Below are 17255 nucleotides of genomic sequence, written 5' to 3'. Positions count from 1 at the left end.
AGAGGGGTGTGAACCTGCTTCCATGCCAGTTTTCTGGTTCTCTGGCGGGGGTGCAGTGCGGAAGCCGCCCTCTCCCCTGCGGGTGAAAAGAAGGAAGACAGCCCTCTGCCACAGACTGCTGGGTGTAACTGGTGGGTTCGGCCCTGCGGCCAAATGGTTGTGTATGTCTGTAGATCTGGGGTGGCGCCCATCCGTTTTACCACTTCGGGTAGTGGCATCAAGTGAGTCGATTAGAGGGAGAAGCGTTATAACTTTCCCCATTTGGTCTGGCGAGACCCGTTGCACGGCTACCCCTTTGAGGTCAAGCCCAAGCTCCCCGATATCCCCAAGAATAGCGCTAATACTAAGCACTTCCCCTGCCCTAGGCGGGAGACAGAAGGGACACCGCCTCGCCGTGCAGCACCGTTGCTGAGGTCCCCGTCACCCCGGGCCTCCCAAGGCCAGCTCCTGCTGAGTCCCGGACGAGGCACGTAGCCAGGCGGGTGCCAGGCAGACGGGAGTCTCCGCGACACTCCGTTTGTCCGGGACTCCGGCGAGGGGATGGAGTTCCCTTCCCAGTCCAGCCCCCGGACCCCGCCCAGAGGGGCGGGTTCCGGGGTTCCGGACAGAAAGCCGGGGCGGGGCCAAGTCCTACTCCCCGCCCGGCTTTGCTCCCCAGGCTCGGAGCTGCACCCAGCGCGCCGCGCTAGTCCGTGCCGTCCACCAGCTCGCACAGCATGTTCTCCAGAGCCGTGATGCGCTGCTCCTGGGCCTGCACCTGCTCGCGAAGGGCCTTGATCTCATCCAGCAGCGTCTCCAGAGTGTGCTGCTGCCGGCGCGCGGAGGACAGAAGAGGCTGTGTCAGGAAGGGGTCGGGACGGGGGATGTGTAGACCGGGCCGGGGCCGGAGCCGAGCCGGATCTTACCGACAAGGGGGCGTCGCTGGCAGACTGGCTGCGGCGGGGACCGGAGGGAGGGCGCACGTCCAGTATATTGCGTTTGGTGACCCGGAGCTCGCGGTGCTTGGGAGGCACGTAACCGTCCCTCAGCGAGATGAGCACGGGTTCGGCGTCCTGGCCGGATAGCCATTCGTCCGCTTCTAGGGCCGGCTCGGGGCCCGGAGTATCTGGGTACAGGTCGTCCTGAAACAGGTCTGACTGCGGGGGTGGGGTACAGGAAGACTAGTGTTAGCAGAGGGCCGGGCCTGCTCCTTTCCTTCCGCCTTGGAGCCCTCTCTTCCCAACCTCTCCGCGCCCCCTTACCTTGCGGGGCACAGTCATGATGATGGGCTCACATTTTCTTTCGTGCAACTTGTAGAACCTATAAGGGAGCGGGCTTCAGCACCCCTGCCGTCTCCCACCCCCTTTTCTGCAGGGGACCAAGAGGTTGGAGACCAACACTTGCTGAGCCCGTACCATGCACTTCAAAACACATTATGGGTCCAGCTGGTAAAACATCTCTGATGGGGTGTTTATCATCATTTTACAGTTGAGGAAACTGAAGTTTAGAGAATGTTAACGCTGGGGCTGGCGTGGAAACAAGACTGGTTGTCCCTCCCTTCCCCCGATCCAACCCCCACCCCCTGCAAAATACCCCCACTCCTTCCCAAAGATCACACTATGGGAGAAGCCCCTGTGTCTTCTCCGATGGCACGTGGGGACAGACATGCAACTGAGAAGGGCAAAGGCTGCTGACCGGGCGATCTCACACTTGCTGACGTCCAGCCCTCGCTTGGGCATGAAACCCATGCCCCTCTGAGGCTCCTTGCTGCTGAACGTGTTCAGGTAATGCACGAAAGGTGGTTCATCTGTAATCTCAAAGTACCGAATGCTGCTGTCGCCCTGCAAAACCAATCAGTTCAGAAACATTCTCAGGTGGGACCCTCAATATCTCTGTCCCGTCCCTGTCCTCCCCTGCAGTCCGGGCACCTTGCCGCATAGGTAGACGATGCTGGAGTCGGGGTCGTAGAAGGGCAGTAGGACCCCGTTGCTTGTGTCCATCTCCTGCAGCGCTACTGGTTCCTCAAAGTTGTTCTGCCCGAGCACAGGAGGCGTGACCAGCCCTGTCCCGGCCACCGTGCCACTGCTGGATCCCCTGAAGCCCCTTGACCCTTCCTACCCGCTGCAAGCCCCCCGCACGTGCCCAAGGCAGTTCTGGCGAACCGAGCTGTGGGTCCCGCCCATGGACACATCAGTCCCAGGGCCCCCGCACATACAGCCCCTGCGCCGCCGCCGCCGCCGCCGCCGCATGCAGTCACCGCAATCCACCCCCAGGGACTCGGCATCACCAGATGGGGGTGCCAGCGTGGGCTCCTTCAGGCGGCGCAGCACAACTGGGCGGAGGGGTGGGTGTGGGGATGGCAGGCGCTGCAAAGGGGGCAGCAGCCTCCAGCCCAGTCCAGGTGGGCATGCCCTGCGGGTGGGGGGCGCCTGGCCCCTCTCCCGTGATGCCAGTCCCCAGGGCACACACCCCAAACTTCCAGCTGCGTTACCGGGTCCCACAGGCCCAGCTCTCGCTGGCTCATGCGGGTGAAGCCTGTGGTGAAGATATGACCCTGGCGCGTGAAGACGGCCCGCATGGGCCTCATTCCCTCGTGGGCCGCAAACCTCTCCTGGGGTGGGGGGAGACAGGGAGAGGCGTCACCCAGCTGCCTGCGCCTAACTACTCAGCTTCCTGGGGGGCCCCGGCTGGCCCCAGGCCTGGAGAGCGTCTGCGACCGGCGGGAGCGGGAAGTGCGCGCCTCTTGGCGGGTCCCGAGCCCTTTAAGCGCCCTCAGAGGCGGATCCCGAGAGCAGGGGAAGTCGGCCGGCTCCCCGCCGCCGCAGAGGAGCTTTTCCCAGCGAGGCCCCGGCCTGGGAGGACGCTCCGGACTGGCCCCGTGGAGGAGCGCGCGCGCGCCCAGCGCGGCCTGGCCTACCGGGTCCCAGAGCGCGAGTTGCCGCTCACTCATCCTGCTGAAGCCGGTGCTCAGTAGCTTCCCGTCCGCCGTGAAGACGGCCCGCAGCGGGCGGGCGCCCTCGTGAGGCCGGGCTCGCTCCTGCTCGCGGGGTTAGTGGGTTAGAGCGCTCGCGGCGGGGACAGGAACGGACCCCGTGCACCCGCACCCCGAGTCCGAGTCAGGGCGGGGAGGCAGGGGCCGCCGCCCTCAGGGAACCGAGCTAGGCCTAGCAAGGCGCGAGGGTTGTCCCCTCTTCCGCTCGCCCAGTGGGTCGACTCGGGCAGATAGGGGCCTACCCGGAGGGAGAGCCGGTGGCGGTCCCGAGACCCTGCAAGATGGGGCGGGGTGCCGGCGGAGAGGAGAGGGGTCCGGGATGTGTCATGCAGGTTCTGGTGGAAGCTTGCAGCATCTCCGCTGCTCAATTCCAACCCAATGAGCACTGCTCTGAGCTTGTGAGGTGCTGGGGAACCTCACAGGGGAACTGCTCTGAGCTTGTGAGGTGCTGGGGAACGCAGGGAACAGAAGACTGTGGGCCATGGGCTACCTTAGGGCTGGGAGCAGGGGTTGCAGACACTGGGAGGAGGGTACTGCCTAAGGTTAGGGTGGAGGAGGCGAGAGCCTGGACTAGGAACTCAGAGGATCAAGGGCACTGGGGCCTGACAGTTGGTTCCTGGGGTGGAGGCTGGGGAACAGCAAAGCCAGGCACTCACCGCCACCACCTGGCCCTTGCGGGGGTCGATAATGCGCAGGGTCTTGTCCTTGCAGGTGGTGGCTAGCAGGCTGCCGTTGCTGTTCCAGCACACGCTGTGGATGACATCTGGGTGCATGTCGTCTAGACTCAGGAGCACCTCCCCCGTGCCCACATTCCAGATGATGATCACATTGTCACCACCTGCCCAAAGCGGCCAGTCACGGTTACTTGGGTCCTGCCTGTGCCATCCTCCCCCACCACATCTGCAGTAGGGACCCCGCCCTAGGCCCCCAGACCTGCACTGAGCAGGACATTCCGGGCCGTGGGGTGCCAGGAGAGGATGCCCACACGTTTGGAGTGTCCCTCAAGTGTAATGATGGGTTCTGTAATGTTGCGCACTGGGGTGTAGTCTGGAACCTGCCACACCTGGGAGGGAGGAAAAGGCATGGGGTGAGTGGGATGAGGAACCTGCTTTGTCTCTCTACTTCTCCCCAACATTGCCCCCTTCCCACCCCAAACCCTACTGGCTCTCTTGAGTGGTAACGGTCAAATACAAGATGTAGGCAAGATGTAATGATGCCTGCCCCGGGCAGAAGCAGCTGGGAGCCAGGAGGAGACACTGCCAGCTCTCCAGGGACCTTTCTTTACACCCCAGCCAGGAGACTTCAGAGCACTGCCCCTTGCTCTTCAGGCCTCAAGTTGGCCATGGCTATAATTAGCCTTAAGAAGTGCATCCTGGGAGGGGGTGGACATGTGGCTAAATATAGCCCGGGAGCTGAGCAGGGCTGGGCAGGGCCCTGGGACCCAGCACCTCTTTTACCACCTCCCCTAGCGCAGGTGAGGCAGCCCTCCCCCCTTCCCCTGCCCAGCTGCTCCGCAGCATCCACCTGGTTCCTACCATGACCGTGGTGTCATCTGAGGCACTGGCAATGACGTTGTCATTGTGTGGGCACCAGTCGATGTCCAACACAGGGGCAGTGTGCCCGGTGACCAGCGGGTAGTTCTTATCCATTCGTCCTGTCTGGAGGGGTCAGAGAGGGGCTCTGGGGTCAATTTCCTGTGTGCTTTTTGGGGGTGGGCCATGGACCTGTTTACAACTCAATATTCTATCACCTAGTTTCTCTTTGCGAACCCCTTTCAGAACCCCCAACCCCATGCAACTACTTCCTATACTCCACTGAAGGCAGACAGAGTGGAAGCCATTTAATATCAGGGAATCAGACACAGAGAGCTGATGACTTAGCCAGGGACATGCAGCAAGATACTGGGGGAGCCGAGACCTGAACTCTCAGTCCAGTGCTCTTGCAAAAACACCTACTTGGAGGAGGCTGCTATTGGGCCCGTCCCCCCAGCTAGAATGTCTATAGGAAGCCCCTGGTAGAAGAGGTCAAGGTGAAGTAGGTCATAGGCAATGCAGTGGCCAACAGTCCTTTCCTAGCCAACCTTGGCAGATTTCCCCCCCCCCCCCCCCCCCCCCCCCCCCCCCCCCCCGTCACTAGCTTGACCTTGGAACCACCAGCAGCAGCCACTCCTGGTGCCTGCTATCTCCCAATCTGAGTGGGGGCTCACCTACTTTTGGTTGTTATGGGCTTTTTATGTGGGGCTCTGAGACCTTTGCAGAGGCTGGCATCAGCCCAGAGCTGGCAGTAGGGGAGGGGGTAGCCGTGTGGCACCGGAATGGCAGTTGTCCTGGGTGAGGAGGTGGCTGCAGTTGAAATTTGAGCCCCCGGGGCTGGTGTCCTTGGGTGATGTCTGCATTGTCCCGGAATGAGTCACTGGCTATTGTCAGGCCTCTTCCTGACCCTGCCACCTGCCGGGTCTGGGTCTCCCTTCGCAGGGTATAGGGGCCAGATCAAGGTCATGACTTGGGGTGGCCATCCTGGGGGTGGAGATTTCCAAGGGGCTTGAGGTTACCCAGCAAAGGGGGAGGTGATTGCCCAGCCCCCATCCCTGGGGTAGGGAGGGCTCTGGCCTCTGGTGTGATGTACCCCTGCCCTTTGTTCTCATTCTGTCTTGCTCTAAGAACCACAGTGGGGAGGTGACCAGGAATCTTTGGAAAGAGCCTGACGCTGTCTTCAGCGTGGTGCTCTGGGGTGTGATTTAATCAAATGGTCACCATGCACTGGGGAGAAAGATCATGAGGGGGGTGTGGCATCGGGAGAGACAGGAACAGAATCTGGGTCAGGCCCTGGCTCCACCACTTCCCAGCTATCTCCATAACACCCTTCTGGTCCCTGCTGGTGACAAGGGTGCTGCTCAGAAAAGGGGACCCGCTGTGCTGCTGCTGTTCTGGGCAGGGTGAGGGAGCCTCCAAGTTGGTCCCCAAGGACTTGGGGAACAGGGAGCAGCTGATGGACACAAACTTCCCTCTCAACTGAAGGAGGGATCCCCCGGGGCCACAGCTAGTGTTTTCCCACCTGCTTTCTTCCCCAAATCCCTCACCTTGGCCAGAGGCAGGACAATGAAGGCACCTCCACCTCCTGCCTCCACAATAATGGCCAGGAATTTGGGGTTGACGGCACAGAAGGAGCTGTCCCATGTGACCTTGGACACACGGATATCCTCATAGGATTGGTCAGCCTTTGCCGCCTGCCCAAACACATGGCGGAACTTGCTCTGCCGAACCACACGCCGGCTCATGGCTGTGGGTAGAAATGGAGGATCTCAGTTCCGGGAATGCCTTTGGTCCTTAGTCCTGTGAACTGGGGGAGGGAAAAGAGCAGGGAGGGGGTGGTAAGTGAGAAGGGTTATCTGGCTATGAATCAGGTCCTAGAACAGGGAGCTTTCTTCCAGGTGATGAAAGTATGTGAAAAGTCTTTGCCACCTATAAAATGTTGCTTAATTCAAGGGGCTGGGATTTGGAACCTGACTTCTTTGAGACCCAGGCAGGGGACAGTGGAGTTTGCCTGGGCCTGAAAGCTTCCTGGAAGTTGCAGTGGTTTGGGGAGGAGCCTCAGTGCAGACTGCCCTCCTGATGGCTAGCCTTGGATGAGCATCTCTTCAGGAAGTGCTTTATTTCCTAACTGCACCTTGCCCAGAATCAGAGGCCATGGTCTTGGGATCTTGGCTCAACGCCAGCTATGGGGCTAAGACTGCAGCCCCTCAAGATCCTGAACTCTGCATCTGTAACATAGTTTGGGCAGACGGGCTTTTGTCTTTTTCTAAAATTTTGCCAAGGGGAAGTTCCTCCTGCCAGCTAACCTGAGTCTTTCCTGCTACTGTTTTCATCAATTTCCTGCTACTGTTTTCATCAATTTCATCAATTTCACAGTGTAAGGTGGATCTCTCCACTCCCATTTCACCGGCCTCTCCAAGAAGTCCTAACTATGGTCTGGCTTTTGCCTACCATACTTCCATTCCATTTCTCCTATGGGTGCCGAACTCTCCTGGGGTGGGGTCGGGCGAGGGTGAGTGCCTTTTCTTCAGCCAGGGTCTGTGCTATGCTCTTCCCCAGGGGACTCACCGGGCTTTTCCAAAGTCCTATCCAGTGACTCCTGCCCCTCCCCTGCCCCGGACATCCCTGTGCCCTTCACGCCGCTTCTGCAGCCCCAGGCCTGAGGCCCGGGCCTCCCGGCACCCTCCTCCGGCCTCCTGCCCCAGCACTGCGTTCTTAGGAGACGAGGTGTTGGTGCCGTGCAGACGCGCGGGCCGCTGTCCGGCCAAATATAGACGCCAAGTCCGCCCCGCCCGGGACCGAATTTGGCGGCGCGGGGGAGGGGGCGCAGATCTCTGCCCTCTCTAGAGACCCCGCCCGCTGCGGTGGCTGCGGTGGCGGCGTGGGATGGGGGAGGTACCTGGTCCTGAGTGGGCCGAGGGGCGCTCACGCTGCGACTCCTCTGCAGAGGGGTCTAGGAGTGCGCTGGGGGCCGAGGGAGTCAGGGCGCCGGAACTGCCTCTCCGGGTGTCCGCGGCGTCTGGGGCCCGGGTGCTCTTCTGCGCGCTCGGGCCGCTGCTTGCGGCTCTCCGGGGCCCGGCGTCGCTGCAGTCCCAGCTGCCGCTGCCATCAACCTGCGGGGGCGGGGCCTGTGACGGGGGCGGGGCCACATGTGCCCCGCCCCTCCAGCGGCGGGAAAGTCGAGCGCCGCTGACTCTGAGCCGCCAGCCCGCAGGGCTCAAAGAACTGTCAAAAGTAATTGAGGGTGTCCCGGCGGGTTGTGCGCACGCCTTCCCCACCCGCCGTGCCTTCGGGGTGGGCTGGGCAGACCCAGGTTCTCAGATCCAGGTTCGCAGACCCAGGTTTCCAGACAGAGGCTGGGCGCGGAGAGGGAGACCCGGCAGCCGCGCAAGATCAGGTGCCTTCGCGCCGCATTCCTGCTGCAATCGCGCTCCCAATTTAGCCTGTCCCCGCTGGAGGGCCGGGGCGGCGGGACTGCACGCACGTCCAGACCCTCCTGGGGAGAGGTCCCGGCAGATGCTTCTAGGGAGTCTTCCAGGCCCTTGGGTGAGGGCCTAGGCTCGCCCAGGACAGCTTGAGGGTACCCGACAGGGTACCCGTTCTTGTTATTAATGCCTATGGCGACCACTTGAGAACCTAAAACGTTGGCACTGTAGCTAGGCATTTCACCCGATAGAGAGGATTCCATGGAGGAGGGCGCAAAGCAGACTAAAGACTCGCTGAGGAAGTGAATCTACCTTGAACCCGTGGGAACACCAGGTTCAAGGAGAAGCAGCTGCCACAGGCTTTTGGCAATCAAATTTTGTTTTATTTATTTACTTTAAAAAAGACTTTGAGAGGGAGAATGCGAGCATGAGATGGGGGGTGGGGAGGGACAAAGAGGAGGAAGGAGTAGCAGACTCCCCACTGAGAGGGCAGCCGGGTACAGGGCTCCATTCCAGGAGCCTGAACTGAAATTATGACTTGAGCTGAAGTCAGATGCTTAACCAACAGAGGCATCCAGGCGTCCTCCCTGCAACCCATCTCCCTTCTTCCACCATTATCCAGTACTTCTCCTCTAATAGCAAGAGAGGGTTAAAAGCTTTTACTTCTTTAGAAAGTCATGCCCCATTTCTAGAAATCAGTGAGCTGAGGTGGCTTGTGCTGAAAGTTTGTGAGCTCTAACTCACTAATGTCCAGAGAGGACAGCCACCCAAGAAATCTAGTCCCTGCTGGGGCAGGTCACAGCAGCTGTCCCAGAGCAGTCACTCTGTACCACACATAGCAGAGGAATTTTGGTCCCTTTGCTTATTCATTCTCCTAACATTCAGGTGGTGGCTGTGGCAAGAGCTTCTTTGACCAGGCAAGTTCCCAGCTTGGTCACTTTATTGGAGCCACAAAGTCTGAAATAATCTTTGGTTATTCCATTTCCCACTCAGCCTTTATTTTGTGGGAGGTAGAAAGTATTTTCCCCCCAGAGCTCTTTTAAAAAAAAAAATATTTTATTTATTTGACAGAGAGAGAGAGTGAGTCACAAGTAGGCAGAGAGGCAGGCAGAGAAAGAGAGGGAAGCAGGCTCCCCAATGAGCAGAGAGCCTGATGCAGAACTCGATCTCAGGACCCTGAGACCATGACCTGAGCCGAAGGCAGAGGCTTAACCCACTGAGCCACCCAGGCGCCTCTACTCTTTTTTTTTTTTTTCCCCTCAAAGATTTTATTTATTTGACAGAGAGATTACAAGTAGGCAGTGAGGCAGGCAGAGAGAAAGGAGGAAACAGGCTCCCCGCTGAGCAGAGAGCCCAATGCGGGGCTCCATCCCAGGACCCTGAGATCATGACCTGAGCTGAAGGCAGAGGCTTTAACCCACTGAGCCACCCAGGCACTACCCCCCCCCACCCCACCCCCAGAGATAGCTCTTAAGCATGAGGGAGATCAAGGAGAATTGCTCCATGTGCCTCCCACTGCTCATCAGTGTTCCCTTCCAATCCCTCCATCTGCTCTAGGACCATCTCCCCGCCTTTTTTTGCACTTGATCAAATACACATTTCATCTTCAAAATAAAAATTTATTTAATCTGTAACAAGAACATTGAATCTGCACATTTGCGCACAAGTTCACATTTAAAAACAGCAGAGCACATCAGTAATAAAAAAAATCTATGATACAAGTGGAACATCCCAACCACCAGGAAGATTAAGGAAGGAGATGAGACCACTCTTTATATTCTGCTTCAAATGCCTCAAAAAGGTCCCAGAGATTCCAGGGAGCACCTGCTTTATTTAATAAAATGTGAGCATAAAAGTTTGGACTGGCCTGGGGCAAAGGTAACAGTCAGTGGGAGAGTCTTTTGGACTTGTTTTCTACATTTAGAACAAGTCCTACAAAATAAAGTAGAAAGAAAAAAAAAATAAAAGGCACCTTAAGCTATGCCAGGCAAACCAAAATCCGAAAAAACCACAAAAACCAAACAATTCCCTGTGGGCCTGTTGGCGGAGAATCATTTCAGGGCCAGTTACCCAGTTTCCAGATTGGGTCATCAGCTTGAATAAAGCCCTAGGTATTAGCTCTGCATATGTACAGAGGACAAAGCCACCAGTGTCCCTGTGAGGACCCAGAGGGCAGCACTAGTCATATACCCCCTGAGGCATCTTCAAGCCAGTGAGGGATGATTCCAGTTTAGAAATCCTGTCTTAGGTCTCTGGGGCACTGAGAAAATGAGGCTGGTTTTCTTTCATAGCAGGAGCCAGGGCCAGTCACCCTTCACTTCCAGGCTGGGAAAGTACACAAGCACCTTGCATTAGCTCTCCATGGCATCGAGGGACCCCAGAGGCCTGGGACAGGGGTTAGGAGTGTGCAGCTTTCTGCTTTGGTGACAGGCTGTTTCCTAATCTGGGTATCAGATGAGTTGAGGCAGCAAATATATTTATGCCTAATACATGCCTTGATCTTTTAAGTCTGGGAGGGAAAACAAAGTCCAAGATACCGTCAAGTTGGACTGGTGCTGAAAGAGCTAAAATTTCATCTACCATCAAAAAGCAAAACAAACTGAGACAAAAAGGACACTAGCCATTCACCGTTACAACCATCACTGTAAGACACACCATCACTGACTGAGGAAAGGGCTAATTCCACACAGAGTGTTGAAGGGGAGTGCAGGACACAGATGGAAGTCAGCTCCGGGTCCATCCCCCCCAAGTCCCCTGTGAGTCAGGGCTGACCACGGAGGCCTTGCTCTGTGAGAGGACTCATAGGACAGCCAGGGCTGCGTGCCTGGAGAAAGGGAGGAGCGGCTGTCAAGAGGATGTGTGTTTTAATTATCACAATGTAAACAAAGTATCCACAAATAGTTGTCAAAAAGAGCCAAAGAATGGCTTTATTTAAAAGTTTTAAAATGCCCTTAAAAAGTGACCCTCTTTGCATAATGCTTTTGTAAAAGAAAAAAACTCCCACAGAAACTTCTCTACCAAACATGCCTAGATCACTTTAAAACTGAAATCCTCAGATGGATCAGATGAAGATTTTTGTGAGTGGCTATGTCTGAGAAACTTCAGGTCTATCCAAAAGTCTCTGTTTGGGGCCCTTGAGCAAGAGGGGACCTCAGAGCCTGGGCTTTCATTCTCAAGGCTGTCCTTGGAGCTCTTTGTAGTTCCCCAGATGAGATAGGGGTGGGATACAGGTACAGAACCAGGAAAATGCTACCTCAAGAGCCTGAAGAAGCTAGGGTGCTAAGAATGATCCCAAACATTAAGACTCTGAAAGGCAACAAAAATGAGGAGAGATGATTATTACTATAATACAGTACTACAGGTCTACTATAGTATATACTACTCCTAAGTGTTTCTAAAATCAAGAAAGGGTTGAAGTCTCTCTCCTTCCTATTCACCAGGTAACCCTCCAGATTACAGCTCAAAAGTTGCATGCTCCTGGGGCTTCTACCCCATGCACCAAAACATTACTTTTTAAAGTATTTTTGCACAGGTGTGCGTGTATCTGTGTATGCACACACACTCTCTCTCTCACTCTCTCTCCTCCAGGGTAATTGAGCGTCAGACTACGGTGGTTTTCAAAATAAAGAGAGGCACTGAGCAAGAGGTCAAGACTTTTCCTACTCATCTCTGTCAAACCACCGGACCTGCTGTTCTGGGTCTGAGCTTTCCATGAACAGAAAAGGGAAATAGGCCACCTGAGATTATCAAAAAGTCTGAGGACAAGAAAGTCTGAGAAGTCCTTGATGGCTCATCATGTGCTTCCCCTGGGCATTGCTCAGCTATGCACATAACACAAAAACCCTCAGTTGTGGGGGGTTTGAGAGGCTGGCAAAACCCCCACAGCATGGGTGAATTACAGACCCTGAATGGAGGATGTTTCTTGAGGCAGGTAAATTAAACGATAACCAAGAATGTTACTTAAAAGAAGGAAGCGAGAGCAAGACTATTTCCTTTTTCTTTAAAAAGTTTTCTTCACAGCATTAGAAGATCTCCCCACCGCTGCTATTACTTAATGCAGGGATGGTGAGCACTAACCACCGCTGCAGGGGAGGAGAGAGCACAGTGTAATACTGTCCATCCTGCTTATAATTCTCTATGTGAGGGATGTCACCATTTCAAAGGGTTAATGAGGGGACACCACTCTCTTCACCTCAGTGCAAATCCTTCTCTCCCTACCCCTGCCACAATTTCCTGTCCTTTCCCTCTTGTATTGGCGGTGGTGGAACTGGCTCAACAAGGCAGGGCTGTTTAGCAGGCTGAGCCCTGGAAATTCATAACCCTGTCTTGCAAGCCTCCTCACACTGGTACACATCATCTAACAAAAACACTTGACAACACATTAAACATCCAGCAACCACAAAGCAGTGTGTGTGGAGGATACATTCGAACATTCAAGGAAAAAACTATTTAAAGACAGCACAGGTACATATAATTACTACATCATAAAGACACTTAGAGCAGGAGGTTTCTGTCCAATCCACCACCTGGCAGCGAAGTGAGACCTGACCAACTTCCACACAGCACCCAGATTCACGGCTCCCCTGGAGCACCTATGAATGGCCTCGGGCCACCTTTTCTGTCCCCTGGAGGTCACTCCACTATCTGTTTCCGACCAAACTCTGGCCTCTGACAATCCCCTTGACAGTCTGGGTATCTGTCTTTCCTCTCAGTGCCATGATGAGCCAAAAACCAAAGCCCAACTCTGTACTTGGTCAACCTCTCAGCCACGTGGACATCAACCAAAGCAAACAGGAAGCAAATTTGCAAACCTCTTCAGTTTTGATGAGCTGCAGAAGGTATTTCATTCCAGGCTAAAATGGCTAAACAGGCTTGTTAATGGCAAGGAGCTCCACAACAGCAACGAAGCAAAAGCATCCTAAGTGGAGTCAATAGTGGGTGCCTGCCCTTGGTGGGGGGCCTGCCTGCCCATGAACCCTGCAGCCCACTCCATCGGAAGCTTCCGCCCTGGGCAGCGGTATCACTCACATATACTCCCTGGCTGTGGTTCAGCTCCTGGCAAACAACCCGCTCTGGGATTTCAGTCTCAAAGAGAAATCAGCTTTCAGTCAAACTGTGATCTAATGGGAGCCTTCAGGGGTTTCTCTGAGGAGGAAGTTACTAACACATAATTTGGCAGCAGCTGGCGATCAGAAGTCTCCATCTTAACAATTAAAACCACCATCGATATACTCTGCAGATTCCTACCAGCACCCATCAGTTTTATTTCTGTGGTGTCTGTTTTCTCCAGTTGCAGCTTTATCCTTCTTACAAAGATTAAATCAAAAAGATCCTACGACATCAACAACAAAACACTGTAAGAAAGTGACATTATGTACATAAATACTGTGTATAAACTAGAGAAATGACAAATCTTCCAGAAAAAAAAAAAACAACAACCCACGTCAAGTGTTAACAGTGATAACATCGGTAAGAAAACTTCGCGTTCAATGGAGGTTATACATAGGTAATGTAACAATTCAAATATCATCTATGAAATTTTAAAAAAAGGGCAGCACTGGGAGAAACAGCATGAGGGAGAAAAGTAAATTGGAAAAATATATGGCCATTAAACTCAGAAGGCCCACAGAATTATTCAAGTAATGGAAGTGTTAAAACCCTACGTACATAGTCATTTTACAAGAACACACTGACTTTCAATTGCTGTTTTTCAAACTTGTCCCTATTCTGTTTTAGTTGAAAGGATGGAGGGCCAGGGTGACAGCCCATGTGGAGGAAGATACTGACCCGGAAGATACTGGGCAGCAGCCTCTGAAGACTTCACCTCCTCCTCCTCCTATGCTTTCCTCGACACCTCCTCCTCCTCCTCATATGCTTTCCTCGACACAGATCTCTCAGATTTCATTTGAGATTCACTTTTAATTTAAAAATCATGTGCTGGGTGGGGGGGGACCTATTTGCTTGGTAAGTATACAAAGCCAGCCATTATCCTGCCTTTCGGTAATGATGGACTCAGGAATCCAGAAGCAGTGGCTTCTGGAAGACCCCCCCCCCCTTTGAGAGCAAAGCAGAACCTGCCCACCTTGGGAACTCTTAGTGGGCCCAAGGCTGAGAGCACGTGGACTTGCAGCGGCCCTTCAGCTCAATCCCATGCATCAGGTCTGAAGCCCAAACCATCATCACACAGGCCCAGGGGAGCATTTCCGATTTCCAGCTTCATCCCCACCCTCCCCAGCTGCTTCCTTCCTCAAGCAAGTAGGCAAGCTTTTTCTCAGAGGGCAAATGAGGAGCAGGTGGGAGCTGACTGAAAAACAGCAATTTGCCTTTGATAAAGGTGCTCTTTGAAAATGAGTATTTTTTTGAGGTTTGAATTTTTCTAAAAATAAAAAAATGCTAAAATGGTCTTGCTGTCTGAATCAATCTCTCTTTTTCTCTTTCACGCACACATACACAGAGGGGGAAAAAAACCAACCCAAACCCTGCATGCGCCAGGAACAGTAAAATGACCAAAATATTATAAAATTAACCCATAAAGTGCATGTTCCTTACATATTACACCTGCCCCTTTTACAAACATTTCTTTCAGAAAGTCACACATGTAGGCTCAGAATCACATGGTATTATAGAAGGGGTTGGTTGTCCGTTTTTTATCATTTGCTTTTTTAAGTCTCCTAAGGGGGTGAGTTCGGCCGTGCTGCTGACGGGGTGCCACAGCCAGCCCTGGAGCGGGGCCTGCACGCGGCAGTCCCTGGGGTTGTGGCAAAGGAAGGCCTCCTTCAGAACTAGTCAATTCGGGTCCTGCCCTGGGGAGCAAACACTGCTGACTGTAACCAAATTCTTTGGCATACTGTACAATGGGCTTCTCCACTGGCTTGCTCTGCGCGATACACTCTGTTGTTTTGAGCTGTTCTATAAAATACTTGGTGGGCTCTGGGTTCTGGGGGGCATCTGGGTTTTCTGGGGGCTCCTGGGCCTCCCTGGCGTGCATGCCTGTGTCCGTTCTGTTGAAGGGCTGGAGCAGTTTGAGATGAGGGGGATCAGAGGAGAGAGGCTCTCTGTCTGATAAACAGTCTTTACAGAGGTCCAAGTAACCTAACTTGGCGAGGGAAGCTGAATGCCTCATTTGGGATGGTTTGGTGAGCCCTCCCTGGCAAATCGCTCGGGACTCGATTTCTTTAGTGCGCTCCTTCACCACACCGGGGCTATGGCTGAGACCCTTTATGCTGTCACCACTAGAGCTGTGTGGGAGTTGACAGGCTACAGGAAGTGGGTCCGGTTTTTCTTGTAACTCCTCAATATTGTCACCAAGTTGGCTTAGGTCTTCTCTAGTTAGCTGGGAGTCCTCGTATGGCATTTCATTGCCACTGGAAAAGGGGCCCTCCTGACTTTCTTCCCAGCTACCCTGCTCTGAAGAGGGCTCGTTGTCTGTGGTGCTGCTTTGCTCTGTGAAGCCTTCCAGGTGAACTACAGTCTGGGGATGTGCGTGATCCAAGTTGGCAGATGGTACATGGGTTGTGCGACTGACAAAAGGTGCTCCTGTTTGCCGGGCTGTCGAGAGGCTGTCATCCCAGGCTTCAGGGCTGCTCAGGGTGGAGGTCAGGTCAGTGGGACTGTCGTGCTCAGGAGGGGAAGAATGAGGCAGAGGTAGCACGTTGGGGTGCAGAGGAGCCTGGGTGGGGCCCAGAGTCCTGTTCAGATTTTCATCCAGTGCACAGAGGATGGGGATGGAGTCCTCTACCTTCGCTTTCCTCAGTCCCTGCTCCCCATTCTTTATGCTGGTGGCTCTTTCACCCCCTGGCCCAGGGTGATTGGGGGATGGAACCGCGTGGGGATACTCAATGATTTCCACCTTCTTGGGAAGTGAGAGAGGGGCTGCCTGTGTCTCAGAGCCCTGGCACGAAACCACAGTCCTCTGCTCCTTCAGGACTCCTTCCTGCTTTGTTCTAGTGTCTGACCCTGGGCGCTCTTGAAACGGCAGCAGCTCAGGTGCTGGACCAATGGCTACTTGCTCAGACTGGGGTAGTGAGCCAGCTTCGGACCCACTGCTCTTCCCTTTGCCCTTGTTAATCTCTGGTTCCTTGGGGGCAAAACAAAGTTCAAGGCTAGCTTCATCACTCTTCCCTTTTGGTGCTAGGTCTGCGACAGAGAAATCATTCTTGGAATTCTTGCGAATGGACAATGAGGCACAAACAGGCGCGGCACCATGGTGCTCTTGCTCCTGTCGCAAGCGCTCTTCAAACTCCAAGGTGGCTCGCCTCACGGACCCAGGGTACCACTTGGCACCTGGGTGCATTCCAGGGCCCCAAAGTTCTTGTTCCTCCTCAGCTGGTTCCTCCTCTTCCAGCTCTGCAGTTGATGAGTGTGTGGTCAGGCAGCCTTCTAGGTCCCACTTCCCTGAGTCTTTGGCTAGTTCAGGCTGGGCTGTGTAGGAACCCTCACCTTGCTCCAGACTTCCAGGTTTGTTTTCCAGGGCCTGCGCTCTCTCAAGGGGCAGCTCATGGATGGTATGCTTCTTTGGCGTATGGCATGGGTTAGACAGGAGGTCTCCTTTCAGTTGAATCTGTCCGACTCCTTGACTGATGGATTCAATCTCAGTAACGATTTCTTTGACTGAAATTGCATTTTCTGAGTGAGATTGCATGAAGATGTCTGGGCTGACCAGTTCTGAGATTGCCTAGGGAGAAAACAGTGAGACAGTTATGGCAAACCATGGCCTAATTAAAAATGCCAGATGTTTTGTTTACTAATCTTCTAATCTGGGAGAACCTTCTAGCTATGAGGACACAAATCGTCGAGTGCCTGGGACTGTCCTTCGTCCATCTGTGTTGTCACAAAAGGAAAAAAAAAAACCAGATTCATCAAAGGAAGACATAAAAAATTTGTTACAGCTTATATCACTGTCTACTAAACTTTTGTTCTCTTTACTCAAAACAGAATTCCAACCCAGTATCTTGCTCCAAAAATGCATAGTGGATAGTCTTGGAGGTTCCTATAATTCTCTCTCTCTCTCTCTTTCTCTCTCTTTTTTTTTTAAATTTAAGATTTTAGGGATGCCTGGGTGGCTCAGTTGATTAAGCAGCTGCCTTTGGCTCAGGTCATGATCCCAGCGTCCTGGGATCGAGTCCCACATCGGGCTCCTTGCTCGGCAGGGAGCCTGCTTCTCCCTCTGCCTCTGCCTGCCTCTCTGTCTGCCTGTGCTTGCTCTCTCTCCCTCTCTCTCTCTGAAAAATAAATAAAATCTTAAAAAAAAATTTTAAGATTTTATTTGAGAGAGAGAGAGAGAGTGCACACAGGAAAATGGGAAGAGGGGCAGAGGGAGAAGCAAAC

At 54.0% G+C, this 17255-nt stretch overlaps 2 protein-coding genes across 8 annotated transcripts in view; both read right to left on the bottom strand.

The window, feature by feature from the left end:
- Positions 1-648: 648 nt before the first annotated feature.
- Positions 649-7541, bottom strand: CORO6 (coronin 6). 5 transcript variants are annotated; one of them, XM_044248241.1, is made up of 12 exons: positions 7403-7541; positions 6051-6310; positions 4507-4629; positions 3905-4034; positions 3628-3809; positions 2897-3016; positions 2471-2590; positions 1908-2012; positions 1675-1820; positions 1242-1299; positions 906-1136; positions 649-808 (listed from the first exon to the last, which is right to left on the bottom strand). In XM_044248241.1, exons 2-12 carry the CDS (start codon positions 6246-6248, stop codon positions 686-688), a joined length of 1536 nt encoding a protein of 511 aa, XP_044104176.1. In that variant the 5' UTR covers positions 6249-6310; positions 7403-7541; the 3' UTR covers positions 649-685. The 5 variants fall into 5 exon arrangements, with proteins under 5 accessions (XP_044104176.1, XP_044104172.1, XP_044104174.1 ...); XM_044248237.1 differs by lacking the exon at positions 2471-2590; XM_044248239.1 differs by lacking the exon at positions 2471-2590 and having other exon boundaries at positions 649-805.
- Positions 7542-9526: 1985 nt separating this feature from the next.
- SSH2 (slingshot protein phosphatase 2) overlaps positions 9527-17255 on the bottom strand; it is a 258906-nt gene continuing 251177 nt past the window's right edge. For all 3 annotated transcript variants that reach the window (XM_044248234.1, XM_044248233.1, XM_044248232.1), the window contains one exon: positions 9527-16602. In XM_044248234.1, coding sequence (XP_044104169.1) covers positions 14539-16602 — 2064 coding nt within the window. In that variant the 3' untranslated portion in view covers positions 9527-14538. The remainder of the gene's footprint in view (positions 16603-17255) is intronic.

The sequence above is a fragment of the Neovison vison genome, chromosome 5, assembly GCF_020171115.1.
Source record: "Neovison vison isolate M4711 chromosome 5, ASM_NN_V1, whole genome shotgun sequence".
Classification (NCBI taxonomy): domain Eukaryota; kingdom Metazoa; phylum Chordata; class Mammalia; order Carnivora; family Mustelidae; genus Neogale; species Neogale vison.
Note: the sequence above shows the minus strand (reverse complement) of the source record. Positions and strands in the feature narration are given on the sequence as shown.